The 15,965-nt window shown below is 39.7% G+C and overlaps 1 protein-coding gene across 3 annotated transcripts in view; it reads right to left on the reverse strand.

Annotated features, from left to right (window-relative positions):
• The window catches only part of sipa1l1 (signal-induced proliferation-associated 1 like 1), a 96,125-nt gene that overhangs the window by 30,335 nt on the left and 49,825 nt on the right, over positions 1–15,965 (reverse strand). For 2 of the 3 annotated variants that reach the window (XM_085432208.1, XM_085432207.1), the window contains exons 3-6: positions 4,487–4,612; positions 2,322–3,847; positions 1,854–2,076; positions 1,325–1,455 (exon numbers count right to left, since the gene is read on the reverse strand). In XM_085432208.1, the coding sequence (XP_085288334.1) occupies positions 1,325–1,455; positions 1,854–2,076; positions 2,322–3,719 (1,752 nt within the window). In that variant the 5' untranslated portion in view covers positions 3,720–3,847; positions 4,487–4,612. The remainder of the gene's footprint in view (positions 1–1,324; positions 1,456–1,853; positions 2,077–2,321; positions 3,848–4,486; positions 4,613–15,965) is intronic. The other variant, XM_085432209.1, reaches the window with a different exon arrangement.

Below are 15,965 nucleotides of genomic sequence, written 5' to 3' on the forward strand. Positions count from 1 at the left end.
GGAAGCCTGTGATGAGGCCTTAATCTATGCAATTAAATTCAGTTTAGGATCACACATGAAATTAATCTTTTTCCACAAAATCTAAAAACAGATATTTTTTCCCCACTCTCTGTTGGTACAGGGAAAGCAAAATGCAGAAAAGTGTCTGGCTAAGGGAGAAAATAAAATAAATAAATAAATAAAATAAATAGAGTGGAGATTTTGCTGCTGTAGCTTTCAGTGTGAATACTAAAGCTTCGGGGTAAAAAAAGCTCAACGAGGACATCCATGAATAAATCAGGAAGACTGTTGAAAGTCCAGAATCTGAATATCTACTATCAACTAACAGCTGTTAGTCAGTAGTGGTCCCATGCCACTTGTGTGTTTTTGCCTTCACGTGGTGTTTGGAAAGTCCAGAATTGCTGCCAGCGCACTCAGTACTAAACAAACCAAAGAAGAAAAGCACTTTAAACTTATCATGGGCAGTATTAAAAGGACAGTCGTCCTCTTTGGTCCCTGGACTTTTGTCTTCAACATTAGTGCAACCCACTCACTCCCACGCAGGCACACAAATATATCTAAACCTGTGAAGCTCCCTGCTCTGAAAATAGCAATTAGAGAAGAGACTGAGAGGCAAGAGAAGGAAAGAAAAATAGAGGAAAACATAGCACAGTAGGTCGTGCGTCATCCCAAGAGATTGCAAGGGCTATTACTCATGGCATGCTTTAATAGAAAAGCAATGCTTTACCTTCTTCACTCAAATACCCCAGGTGCTATTTTAGTGTCGTTGAGCTGCAAAATGGCACAGCTCAGCCCTTCAAAGATGAAGGCTGACAAAGATGGTGGGTGGGTGTTCAGCTCAGCGAATAAGGACGTGCATCTATGGTTCTACTGTGTCTACTGATGGCAACAAGGGCTAGAGGGATTCACGAAAAAGTTGAGAATTTGGACTAAACAAATGGGAGGAAACTATAAAGATCAAATGGGCAGTAATTTAAGGTGGTATCAAGGAGCGGAGGCAGTAGCATCCTGAGCTGTATGCGACAGCCTTGAGCTGAAGCTTTTATAATGTCTCCCCCCAAATGGCTTCATCAATAAGCAGGGAGCAGTTCTTATATGTCAACTCCTACACAGTTTGAACTCATAAAAGCATTTCAGGAAGATCACTCAGGAGAGCATACTAAATACTGACAGATATATTCACATGAACTTTCACAGTGGGAATAGCTAGAAAAGCTACAAGCTTACCCTGGTGAATGAAAACATAATTAAAAAATAATAATTATATAACAAAATCGTGAACACGTCAGACAGATGGCACACTATTTGTCAGAATGTATGTTACCTCACTCGTTCTGAAAATGACCCTGTAGTTGTACTGCTGTCCATGGTCTTTGTGTTCCTCCAGCTTCTCCCTTCTCAGACTCACCGCCACAGGGCCCAGATTCTCATCTACCCCCAGGTAATTCCAGTGCTCTAAGGGTGAAAAGTATTGGGATTTCAGATGCAGACATAAATTGATGACAGAGGACAGGAGAGATAAAACTACAGAAAGGAAGAAAACCTGAGCAATTATTCCACTATGTGTATTGCAGCTGAGTTATATCAACTATTAAAACTTTACAGAACGTTCGCAACATTACTAATGACTCTTTGCTGGTTCCCAGGTTTTCTCACGTGTAATGCAGAATGAAGTACAACTTCTGCACCTTGTCTAATTAGTGTCTAAAACACTACAAATTGTATTTTTTCTGCCAATACAGTCCACAGCATTTGCTCTAAGACTAGAAACGTTCAGTAAGACAAATTGAAAAGCGCCCACTAAAGTTTAAGAACTACAAATCAAAAAAGCCCAAACTATCCAATTTTCTCACCTCTGAGATAAAAGTACTTTCGGTAGTAATAGGCACCAAGGTCAACATGTTCCACAATGTATCGTTTGGACCTGTCGGCATGTTGACTAGGCCCGTCCTTGGAAGCCTCCAACACAGCCACACCTGCATTGGTAAAATGGGTAGTGAGGGTGGCATCCAAAGGGCCTTCTTCTGTACTGCCAGAGGAATTGCTTGAGCTCCCACCGCTTCCTATGCTTCCCTGCTGGAAGATTAATAAAAAGGAAAGGTAAAGCCAGCAAGCTGTAAACCACATCATCATATTTTTATCTTTACATCTTAAATATGCAGAAATCTGAGCGCTTTTCAGTGCGTTTTCAAAATACACATCTGCAGACTGCAGCATCAATATTAAAACAGCAGAACCCGAGAAACCGTTTTATATATTAAAATGCATTGCAATATTTGCATATATCTAAGAAAATATAATGACTACTCAAGCAGACCTACCTGTTTAACAGGAGAAATGTTCCTTTCCCCCTCTCCACCAATCTCATTCCTGAAACAAGGGCAGCTGAGAACCAAATCATTGCTCTTATCATCGCCAGGGTCGGTACCGCCTCCTGTCCCCTCCTTGCTTAGCTCTTCTTGGGAGCCACAAGGTGACCCATACACTCCACTCTGATTAGACGAAAGAGAGGACGAGGCCGAAGCAGAGGCGGCAGCTGCAGCGGAGGCACCAGTAGTGGTGTTTTTGCGTTTGGCTCCAGATTGCCGACTTTGAATCGCCTCATTGAGGTCAAAGAGTAGAGACTGAACATCAAAATGGGCAAATCCCTTTTGGCATGCCCAGGGTTTGGGAGGTGGTCCACTCTCATCCCCTTTCCCACCATCTTCAGCATCCGAGCCAGCCCTTGATGTGTCACCCTCCACCTTCACACTGCGCAGCTTACGGAAGATCGACTCTCCACCTGTTTCTGACTTTGACCTTCTCTTCAAATGCTTCTCTCGTTCCTTTAGCCGACTGGCAGGACTACCTCTGGCTGGACCTAAAGGTCCATCTGGCAGATCCAGAGCAGCCTGTTTTATGGGAGCAACAGTAAGGAGTTCTGTTAGCCTTTCTGGAGCTGGGCTTCGCTGATCCGGGGCCTCAGCGGACTGGTATCCCTTTAGCATATCAAAGAAGCTCTCTCCTGACACACCATGCTTGTCTATAGATGAAGTGCTGCCATATTCCCGGTGCATGGGTGTCCACCCGGAGAACGACCAGCCCTCGTTTCCATCCCCGTCGAGCTCACTGATAGTTATATCACTGTTACTGCGTTGGCGGATGCGTCTCATGCCCTTGCGAGGGGAACCCAGATAGCCATCCGGTGACAGGAAGCGATTGTCCTTTCCCTTACTTTGCATCTTGCTCTTTAGTGTGTTGTGGATGTTGCGCAGCATGGATGAGTCCTGTGGGCTTATCAGGTGACCCAGCTTGGCTGACAGATTGCTATGGGCTGTGACGGCTGACACCCCCCCTCCTCCACTCCCACCACTCCCGCCACTACCTCCTCCACCACCTCCTCCCCCTCTTTCAAGTCTTTCTCTATCTCCACTTCCTGACCCTGAAGAGCTAGTGGTGTTGGTAGAGCTGGGTGAGTCTGTTTCCACAGTGATGTGCCAAACACCCCCTCCTCCCCCATCTTTTCTTGGTGGCCAGTCAGCTACACGAGCCCGAACCCCCATCTTTGGGACACCAGGGTTGGTGCCCGTGGTTGAAGAAGAGGAGATGTGGGCGCTCTCACTGCGAGGTGGTGGTGCCCCTCCATTAGGCAGTCGCAGACGACGAGTGTAGAACTCATCGGTAGCCGACACCGAGCCCCCAACTGAGCGCTCTGTTTGAGAGCGCTTCAGACTGGTCATGACGGAGTCGGGAAATGGTGTTGGGAGATGGGAGGGAAAGGTAAGGATGGGGTGCTAATGAGATTAGATTCGGGTCAACATAACGGCCACTGAGTGAAGTGATTCAAGAGGCTAAGGGACATTTAGTGCTGTGGAAACAGAAAAGGAAAAGTAAACAGGAAAAATTCAATATTTTCTTTAGTAATATAATAGTTATTGTAGACCAATATTTAATAACTATAGTAGTATAGTTATCATAGTTGTTAAAGCTTAAGAACCAATGGAAAAATAGCTGAGTTTGAATTTTACAGGTCAAACACTGAGCCTTCAAAAGGTTTAATTAAAAATTGCAATATACATATTAAATTCAACACTTATCAATAGTTGCATCGCAATACTTGGGACATTAAGAGAAAGTTCACCAAAAAATCGAATTTATATTTTATACAAGGTGCATACAATGGAACTAAATGAGAATTGCCTTACAGCAGCATTGGATTTCTGAAAACATAAACCAAAAAAAAAAAAAAAAAAAAAAAAAAAAATGGTCCCAAACAGAGAACTACATAAATTAAAAAAAAAAAAAAAAAAAAAAATCATTGTAGGAACCCAGAGAGTCCATCTCTTTGGGGGGATTTTGGACACCATTACAGTCATGAAAAGCCTGTCATGTCTGGAGACGATATGCCCAATGGTCAGCTTACACGAAGACAATCTAGAAGGATAAATGGCGCTAATGATTTTAAGCATTAAAAAAAAAAAAAGGGGGGGGGGGGGGTATTTTGTACCTCTACAGTAGTGAGTCTTGATGAAGAGAAATTAGTTGATGGCCAACTTTTATTGTTGAAGACTCTTACAAGCAGTCTGCTTAGGAATCAGGTGACAGGGGACTCTTTCTATCTGGAACTCGGCAACTGAGAAGAACAGTAGAGAGAGAAAACAGAAAGCAAAGACAGAAGGAAACCGAAGACAAGTCAGATTACAAGGCAAATTACATTCAGTGCTACATACTCTTTAGTATTACATTTCTTTCAGATACTCTACTGCAGTAGTAAAGAAATAGGAAACTATGGTATTTTTGTGAAATTTTGAGATCCTCATATACAGCATACAGAATATACTCTAGGGTTTAGAGTCTATCCATTTTTACTGCAGTGTCAAAGATTAGATCCCCTGTTATTTAATTAACAGCTACGTGAGAGCCTAGTAATTTTACACATCAAGCCCAGTCTGCTATCTAGTCATAGGGAGTATCTCACAGCCTGTAAAGTTGAGAATGAAGTCTCCTCAGGCTCTTTAGAGTACATTAACCAGCAAAACCCTTTTTCCAAAATTGGAGCTTCTTAGCTTAGACTTTTCAATGTGTTCTAAAACTAGCAGGGTATTCAACAGCAAAAGTCTTTAAAAAAAATGCTATATTTAAAAATATCTTTAAAATATTTTTTCCCCCTTTCTCTTTATGCAATTGTGGATGCCCAATATTAACATGACAAATATTAAAAACATTTAAAAAAAAAAAGCTTAAGCTTCAGCCTGCTCTAAAGTAAACTCCTCTTACTTCAGACAGTTTTTTTCCTTCTCTTGTATACTCATTATGTTATAGATCAGCAGGATTAATATGGCCATGTCCACCGCAGAGCTCTGGCTCATTGATAGTGGCAGGCAATCAGGACAAAGTTAGGTAAAGTTAGATTGTTTGGCAAAATGAATGAACTTGGGTGCTGGACCAAGTTGCAGTGCAAGGCAAGTAAACAGTTTTTTTTTTTAAATGTGGATCATGCAAAAGTACTCTACTAGACATTATTAGGTTAACAAAATATCTATTAGATAACTAGAGCCACTTAAGTACCTTAAGGATGGAGATTAAAGTAATACAGCAGGAAAAAAAAAAACCCTCACAGGATGCCACAGTAAGGATGGGCAGCTCATTTAGTCAGTCAAACACAATGTGGCAGTAATTGCTTTACAGCACTATTCACAAGTTTAACAAGGACCAGTATGTGCTCGTCTACTGGTGGGTCCATAATAATGCACCACTTCTCCCTTTCAGACCACATTCTGAATCACCATGGTGATACAGAGTTTTGTACGGTGCATGTTTTAGTAAGTGTGTGTGCGTGTGAGAGAAAGAAGAGTGGGTATTGCAGTTTTCATGAAATTACCTTTTCTTGGTTTGTGGATTAACTGGGAAAACCACAACAATAGGTGTAACAGAGTTGTTGAGCGTTTTGAGTGTAATCTTTAATGTAAGTGGAACAAACACTGTGGATCGCTAACATGATTCATGGTTATGTCACAAATTTCTCCATGTCTTTAAAACGGAAACCATCTACGTGGTTCAGCTCCAAGTAGAAATTAAGATCTTTTTAATATCATCTGTAACCTAACTCTGATCTGAAAAAGATCTATGGTGCTTTGGTGTACTACAGAATCTGCTCAGTTTCCCAATGCTCACTGAACACCAAATTCTCTTTCATTTCACTTAAGCATATGTGTGTTTGAGCACAAGTATCTATTTCCCTTACACACATAATGAGGAGCCAAACACTAAGGGAACATTTTGGATTTCCTAAAGAGGCCTCTCTATTTTCTGCAGATTGTTTTGGGACAAAAAAAAAAAGAAGAAAAAAACAATTCTCAATTGTCTTGTCTCCATTGGTGCATTAGTACAACTGTTTTCAAAGGGGTTACAATGATTTGCAAATCACCGCGTTTTACTTTTATTCATTTTTTCCAGAAACTCATTAGTAGAACAGATATACAATCATCTTGGGTGCTTTATAAACAGTTTCAAATGTCTCAAAAGAGAGCGAACTGTGAAACTGAAAGAACATGAATATAGATGAACCTCCTGCGAGCGATTTTCTTCTATGCCAGCAAAAGCTTGTCAAACTTTTTACTTCATTGGAAATATCAAAAATCAGTACGACGCTGGCATACTTTCAACCCACTGTAGACCAACATCAATTGGTTCAACTTTTTCCCCACTCGAGGCTCCTTTAATTAAACTCAAATGAACAGATATTCTCCCATTAACCAAAGCAGAAGAAGGGGCTGAGTAACTGTAAGACTGTTTCCCAATATTCAGACACATTTTGGTCCTATTACAGAATAAACTGGCCATTGCGGCTCTGTTTGCAGTACAGTAATCCCTGCAGTACTTCAATTGTCATTCCAAAATAGGAGATCTCTCGCTTCTGTTGTAGACTGTCTGACTGATAGGCCCTTGTGAATGAGGACACTGCTTGCACAATAACACCCAATCCTGAGGCTCATTACAAAAGTATGTGGATACAAGTTGATAACATTACTGACCTTGAAGCTAATCATAACAGGCTTCTTCTACCAAATAAGAACAAATTTCAATTTCTTCTTATCCAAATTAATGCAAACAAGAGAACAAGTGGATGTTCTAATCCACAAGCTGCTTAATTTGCACAAAATCCGCTGGGTTGATATTAGGCTAAAAATATTTTTTATAATTTTCTCATTTATATACAAATCTTGTTGACAACTGTTTTACATGTTCTGTTGTTACACAAAATCTGATTATGAATAGTTCTCCACCACACTCCTGCTTATTTTTGATCATTTCTGCAGAACATATCCTGGGTAAATAGTCCCATTATCCATTTGGCTGTGCAGAGGTAAAAACAAAGCACACATGCTGGTATTTTGAACATATTCAATCATTCAAATCAGCACTGTCACATCAGCTATCACCATCAAAAACAGCACATTTGTTTTTACCTCCCGTTCCACAAAGTCTGCTATGAACCAGTGTCGTCTCCAAGATACTACCACTCAAAAACTGTATCCCGAATAACTAGCTGCAGAGTGCCCTTCACTTATTCCACAGAGGATTGCGTAGTACTTTTAATAAAATAAATAAATAAATAAAAAAAATGAGTTGGATAGTACGTGGAGAAAAAAAAAAAACAGTGAAAGAGTTTCAGAACTGAGCAAACAGGAAGAGGATTAAACTGTATGCTTGGCTGGAAGACTGGCAATTCAAAATGAATGAATGTGGCGTTGCACGCATCTATGCAGCCACTGAGGACCAATTATACTGACAGATACTCAGTAACCTTTAGCAGTGTCTAAATGAGGTCGATTCCTGAGGTAAATGCGCAGCATCCTTGGCCCAGTGAATGTAATGGCTGCTGATGTTATCTGTTGGCCCAGCTGGCAGGAAACTGTCAACAGAGGGACTTATTTACTTCTTACAAATGATAGTGGCTGGGACCCCAAGCACATTATCACACAGTGAAAGCGGATGTGTAATATCATATCAAGCACTTGATTGAAAAGATAAAAATCTAGAGATTTACACGAGAGCAAGTTCAATTCTCTACAGTGGGAATTTTGCACACAAAAAAACGAACCCAAAAATAAAATTGAAAAAAAAAAAACAACATGATTTTTAATTTGACTGTTGTGCATTTGCAGATGTCTTACAGCTTAGTCACTGTAAATTTCCATAGTAGGAATCATTACAATGGCTAGTACTTTGTTGTACATACAGACATATAAATGTGTCGAGACGTACTTGGAAAAATGTAAACTAACTGCAATACTGCAGATTTACTATGTATTATAATAAATCAGATATCATAGGGCGAGAGGCGGGGTACAACCTGGCCATTTTAGAATCACCAATAAACCTAACCCCACTAACTTAATTTCTTTGGACTGAGGAGAGAAGCCGGAGTACCCAGAGAGAACCCGTGCAGAAACGGGGAAAACACACAAAGTCCACACAGAAAAGCCCCAGTCAGATGATGGATTTGAACCCAGGACCTTCTTGCTGTGAGGCAATTTGTTAGCACTGTTAAACAATCATTACCATTTATAAAAGAAATAGTATAACTGGCATTAGCATTGTATAACTGACATCATTACCATTAAAAAAAAAAAAAAAAGCAGGGTTTGTTTTGGCTCAGAATGGCTGTGGGGATGACTATGTACAGAGGTACAATGAGCTAATAACATGGGTTTTTTTTAAAAAAGACAAGAAATGATTATAATTCTGTAATTCTGGTGATTTTCCTTTTCCTCTGGCTCAAAACCTCTGAGGCAACAAAACCATGAACAGGGGCGTTGGCTGCTTGTTATCACTGGGTGCACCCTTTAAATATTCCTGTGTTCTGCTACAAGAAAAACATTTCTGCTTTAAAGTAACATTCAGAATGTGGAAACCCCTTTGTTGTAACCCATTAATTTATCTTGAATTAAGCAGTCAATGTTTGGCGACTGGCAGTTACGGCCCTTTCCAAGTAAACGCTCCACATCATTCCAATAAAAGTTTCCATGAGGATTTCAACCTGGAGTTAGTGTAATTGTCTGAATAAGTAATCACTTAACAGCGACTTCAGTGTGACCTCATTACCAGTAAGAGATGATATGGTTTGTAATTCCCCCGAACATTTCCTGCAAAGAATTATGTAATGCTCTACCAATTATTGTGGGTACAAACGTCACGTCTAGAACAGATGGTTTGTTGCATTCACTCCCACACATATACACACTTCCTTTTATATGGTGAAGTGGCTGATGAGTGTAGTTTTCTGTCATTCAATAAAAATAAACCAACATGAAACTTCTCATTGAAGTAATACTGCAACTTGAGTTTTGTAATTGGAACACGTCAGCTATGTGTGACATCAGATGAAAACCATTAGACACATTTGTCATTTTTTCAGCGGTGCATGTTAAAAAAAATGGTAATGATCACCACAGCTGATGTGTTCTAACTATAGGATGTAAGTTAAAGTGTTACTACGAGTGTCTACACTCAGAGGTAACTTCGCTTCTTACACTCTTAAACTGCTTGTTTTACACAAATATCTAATCAGCCAATCACATGGCACTAACCCAGTGCATTTAGGAACAGTTCGAACCAAGCATCAGAATGAGGAAGAAAGGCGATTTAAATAACTTGGAATGTCGCATGGCTGTTTGTGCCTGTCTTTGTTGGTCTGAGTATTTCAGAAACTCCCCACACAGCCATCTCCTAGGTCTCTCGCCAGAGAATGGCCTAAAAAAGAGAAAATGTGAGATGAAGTTCTGAGTCAAAATGCTTTGTTGATGCCAGAGAAGAATGGCTGACTGCTTCTGTCACTTTATGACTACTGCACCCATCTTCTGATGGCTGCTTCCAGGAGGATAACGCATCACGTCACAAAGCTCAGATCATCTCAAACTGCTTTCTTGAATGTGACATTGAACAGCTGTACGATGCCGTCATATGATTATGGACTCAAATGTCTCCAGCCCCTTTCTGAATCTATGCCCTGAAGAAATAAGGCAGTTCTTAAAGGGGGGCCTACCTGGTAACAGCAAGATGTACCTAACAAAGTGGCAAATCAGTGTAGATGTTAATATTTAACTGGGCTAGTTAGTATAGTAAAATAATGTATTAGCAAAAACACTGATGAAGAATAAATAAAACTATGGAGTATTAAATATTATTATTATTATTATTTTTTAATGTTTCTGCCAGTCTAAAGTTGCCATTAAGCAGTCCAGGTGTGCCGGTGACTGTCACTGTGAGACTATTAATATGCTTCAGTGCACAGTGAGTCATGCACCTGAATATTACAGAGCAGATGAGTTCTCACTGACTGATGGAGGCTAGTTCTGCACCATGAAAAGAGACTGTTAAAGAGGCGGCACATAAAGTTTAGGAATAAGTGCATTGAGTGTGAATGGTATGGTATGTGTGTGCATGTGAGCAGATCAGGTGCAGAGAAACGCTACGATTTGTTTCTTCAATCCATTCAATTAGTATTTTCAGAAAGGTACAAAGAAAATTGATAGTCTCCATTCTTTAATCAACCTGTATTGTGTAGAAGAAAATGGATAGTTTTCCCAAACCTGTGTTTAGCAAAGATACTCTAAGTACCTTCCAATCAGAGACCAGACAGAAGTGTGGAGGCAGAAGATTTAAGAAAACCATAAAAGAAAAATAGGAGAAGAAAAAAGAAGCATAACTCTCTAACTGTGATGTTTTTCTGTTAGTAGATATTTGACAATTGCACACCTGTTTCCCCAGACAGACATCATTACTACACCAACTGGTGAGTCAGGTCAAGTCACGTCATGTTTTTCTACGTCCTGACAACGCATACTACGTTATGTCTCAATGGTTTTCACAGGCTCAAAGCAGAAACAGTTTCTAAGCCAAAGCTTCAAGCTGCAGGCTTCTGGACTTGCAGTATATAATGGGGAAAACCTACTGAGCGTAAATTCAAAGAGATATTGCTTCCTGGATGGCTCGTGGTGCAATGCAAGCCTAATGTGAGCAGTGCCAATTACAAATAACAGAAAGAGAGGAACACTGACTTAATCTTTGACAGCATGTCCTTTTGTACACCAGGTGCCAAAACACTGGTGCCATCAGTGTGACCACTGAGGCAAGTTGGTTGCCTCAACCAACTGGGGTCCAGATTATGATGCAGACATTTAGTTTGCATTTCCATGTCTCTCTCTCTGTCTGTCTCATAAGTTAAACAAAGCAAACAGAGAGATAATGAGCGCTGTTGCATCACATTCTTGTTTTCTCACCCATGTCATCTTTCCCAGGCTCAGCAGCATTACATACTCCAACTTTCATTTGGTTTAAACCTTCTGCCAATGTGGCCCGACAGTTTCAAATATTTTGAAACTTCCTGAAGACTTCAGCAGTTCAAAAGTATATAAAGAGACATTTTTAAAAAGTAGCACTGATGGTTTTAAGTGTTCTCAGAAATCACAAACATGTCAACAATAAGAGTTCTGCATAAATGATGTCCCCTAAACAACGAAATGTGTGCTTGTCACACAGTAACAGTCATGACCTACAGCACTTTTGAATACTATAGAGCTGTTTGAAAGGTAAACAGCTTTTCATCTCAGCTTGTCTGAGCATAGATGAGGAAATGCTAGGCCAAGACACAGAGAAGATAAGGAGAAAAAAATAAATAATAAAATCAAACATTCTCTTTGAAAGCTGCCAGGCAGCAGGCAGTCCAAAGTGTTGGAGTTTCTGCTCAGAGCCTTTCAAACTGAAATTGTAATTGTGTGGAAAGATGAACGTGGTTTGCAGATTTTTTTCTTTCCTCCCTCTGCAGAGCTTGGTGGTGAGCTTGGGGTCTCCTCTCTTGCTCACTAAAATGTAAGAGGGGACTTTTGAGAGCTCTGAAGGTATTCTTATAGTTTATTCTACAGCGCTTCCACTTCCCCAGCTACCACAGAATAACAGTGGAAGGCAGAGAGCAGCATTGAGATTTGAGTGATGAGAGAGGGTCTGTGTGTGTATGTTAGCAATAGTTACAGCAATGGGCAGTCACTTTAATGCTGGAATATATGCATTCTGCTCAGGTACTAGGTATCTATGAGCTTTATTTTTTAACACAGATAAAAATGACTTTGGTAGATAGCACAGGTGTTAAGGCACCAGTATACCTGCCTCTGGCGACTGCGCCACCATTTCATTGAACAGATTTACTCAATTTCATTCAATTTTGCACTCAGTTCTTATGAGGCCATTGGAGTAATGGTGTCCTTAGCAAAGCCACACCTCCTGCACTGTGTGTTGTAATCTTCACTTTACTGTTCTAAAGTTTTGGCCATGCGTGCATGTTAGTGCATGCAAGTTGCTCCCTGTGAAACTGCTGCCTCTCCCCAAATTTACAATGAGACTTGGGAATTTTCACACCTATAGCTTGTTTGCTCTGGCCTGAATTAGATGGTGAGTTTGTTTTTACAACACAGAAATGTCCAAGCAAAGCAAAATGTGCAAGGAAAAAAACATGCGAACAGTAAATACAGAAGGAATCTCCTGTTTTTCTGGTGCATGTGTGAGAAACAATGTTAGTAAGGCCATGGTTCATTCTCCACCTGGATACTACTACTATTATTTAGGTTTCTGTAGTTTGCATGGATCCAAGAATACAAAGCATAGCCACAAGGTCCTTTATACCTTTTAGAGCTTCTATCAGCTGTTGGTAAAAGAAAGAGAAGACAAAGTTATCACAGAATTTTACAGCTCCCCCCCCCCAATTCTCTGGATTTCATGACTTTACCGTTTTTAAAACTACTCTCACCTTCAGTTGTTTACCCGATTTCCATGTACTTGTGTTTACTCATTATAGCCGGCTGCGTGTGAACAGCATTAATCATCATTAAGGGCTCTCCTTGTGGCGTAGCTCAACTTACTCACCAACCTCTGCCTTTCTGTCATCAGCAGAGAAAGAACCAAGCGAATCACTAATGTATTTTCACAGTTACATTATGGCGGGTGGATACATTAACAGAAAGGTCTGACATACTGGGTTGCCTGGGTGAAAATTCTATCTTATTGTACAAAAGTCACTGGAAGAATAACAACGTATCTGGTGGAAACTCAGAGAATGTTGCACATCATCACAGATCAGAGATTCAGATTGTTTTTATCTATTATGCTGGTACTTGAGTGTGTTATTTACTGGCTCTGAATGCCATACATCAAAAAGATTCACAGTAGATTTACAGTATTGGTTAATACAATGTGGTTTTCAAGTACCACATGTAGCACACTGTATAATTAAGCTTTTAACAGATTAATTAGGAGAGAGCAACACCTTAACTACTTAGGTTACTTAGGAGAAACTGACTTAAGTGCCACTTATGCTTTGATCAGATAGTAAACTGTCTACATCCTACTAGCTTCCTAGTGCAAATAACCTTGTAATGCCCAATTGTGCCATTTACCCAGGCTTCACCATCATCTATGCCAAAAACAATATTTCACTTGAGAATTCCTCAGAAGCAGAATACTGCATGTGAGAAAGAATAAGTTAAGACCGCATCCTGACCAGATTCTCTAAACACTGTCCTGAGGTCATTAACATGCCTTGAAAGCAACACTCAGAGCTTTCCTACATCCCCTGCATGAAAGCATGTGTATACATGTTTGTATTTGTCCCACAACTAAACATCAGAAACCAACTATGCTCTTGGACAGTCAGGAATTTTGGTGAGGTACCAAATGGGGGTTTTAGCACAAAGACAAGTCAGGTAAGTCACCAACTCTATATCAGAATCAGAATACTTTATTCATCCCGAGGGAAATTAGGGGTTACAGCAGGCAGCACGCTAATGGCGCATGCGCACTCATGACCATAACTGCTGATTATAGCTAAATTTATTGAAGCATAGTATCCATTTTTAGTTTATGAAATGATCTGAAATAGTAGGAATATTCAAAGATATTTCTCAAATAAGGCAACAGAGTCAATGCCTTTAGCGAATGTGGACCACTTGTGCTTACGAGCAAAGTCAGCCTCCAGAGGTCCATTCTAAGCCAAGAAATACCCTGCCGCCGTGTGCACTTTAAATCACACAGGACAGCATCTGGGTCATGCAAGTTATGATGAATCAGGTCCATTAAGCCAATTGCCCTCATGAAATGCTGGTCTATTATTCATGCAAGCAGAGATGATTTTTCTGAGGATAAAGGGTGGTTAGTTAGTAGCAAGCTACAGTGACTTTTCTTTTAGGTGTATCAACTTGACTCGTACTTTAACTCCTCTCTTGTCTTTGACTTATGAGCATTTTTTACTTTTCATATGTGGTCATTCATACATGACTGAAGTTAGACTCAAGTTAGACTTACTTAAAACAGCATCCTTCAGTGTGAGTTTAAATAATATTACAGCAAACCCAGCAAAGATAGCTCGACATTTGCACTGAAAGTACATTTTATTGGTAAGATCTGTCGCAACATGCAATACAGGTATTAGGTATTGTTATAGTAATAACATTATTATCATTGAATAAATATTAATGTAACAACAAGCTGTAGATTACACATTTATGCTCTGCCTAACTTTGTTTGCATCCAGCTGATTGTTGTGTTCATGATGTTCCAAAAGCAAGAGAGAAGTTCCTTACATTTTTAATTTTTATTTATCAGCTGATATTTGAAAATTATTTACATACGTCAGCTGATAATATCAGCCCTAATAATATCGGTCGAGCTGTAATAAACTACTCAAATTTTATTTCCAACTTCCCAACAATCCATGAGACAGATGTAAAAAAATGCATGCATGCATACATGCATTCATGCATACATTTATTAAATTCCACCTGTATAAGTATAATGTAATTAGTGTTGGAAAGCTTAATCATAGACAAAAACCTGCTAGGGGGTGATACCTGTGGATGCAAAAAGACCTGCGATCCCATAGCCTATAAAGCTTTGTGGCTTAATCCTGCTGAGTTTGTGGGCTCACTCACACATTTAGCGTCACACTGAATACAAAACAAATTCGATTTTATAATAGAGTGTGGTTTTAAAGCCAGACCTGCCGCCTTCTCATTACATGTGGTTTCAAAATAGTAAGATGGTGATGACAAAAATCCTGCAGCCACCTCAAAGTAGCTACAACCATCTTTTATACTGTCTGTGTGCTTGATCGGTTTTCACAGATGGTCATGTTTTATATACTGATTTTACAAACATTTGTGTTGCTAAATCAAAATAGTTGAGTTGTTTTCATTTGATGTGTGATATGTCGAGCCACAGTATCTACTATTACTTCAAAAGTAATTACTTAAAGAAAAAAAAATCTCTTCATTGCATTGCCTGAAAATCAGTTATTTCTGTCACTTTTTCCTGCAAAATGCATACTGTCACACCTTGTTCAGTCTAGTGTGTCTACATAAAGATAATAAATAAGTAAAACACTGAAGAAGGCACACGCAGACAGACTTCAGGTCCTATCTGAGAGGTTCCAATCCATTTACCATAGCCCTACAGTGCCTAAAATAAGCAACTAAATCTACCGAAGGCATTACGATTGATGGCAACTGTACACGCAATAGCTGCAAGATCTGAGAGTGCTTTGAATACTAGCAAAACTACATATTTGAACATGAACTTGAAATTAAATAAAGTTAGTTAATCTACATAAATCAAGGAGTGAAGTAGCTTGCACTGATAAACATTTACCACATTCAGTAACTCTGGCATTAATGCACAAAATGTCGTCATCATCATAATACAAACTGTTCGGCTGCTTAGCGTTTAAGATGTCGTTTTCTGCACTGCAACTTGTCTCAGCCATTCTAACTTCAGTAGTGAGGGTGGCATAGATAAATATGCACCCATTAATAGAGTTTAATTTGGCTTTATGTGAGCAATCCAGCTCGTTTTGATGTTGTTGACAGCAAAAGTCCATTTAAAGACACGTTTAAAGAAACCAGGCAAATAGATCAGTCTGCAGTGCACAGACAGCAGCA

The sequence above is a fragment of the Copadichromis virginalis genome, linkage group LG15 (genome assembly GCF_057382275.1).
Source record: "Copadichromis virginalis isolate Kocher_CV1m ecotype Utaka linkage group LG15, C_Virginalis_male_GT1.1, whole genome shotgun sequence".
NCBI classification, from domain to species: domain Eukaryota; kingdom Metazoa; phylum Chordata; class Actinopteri; order Cichliformes; family Cichlidae; genus Copadichromis; species Copadichromis virginalis.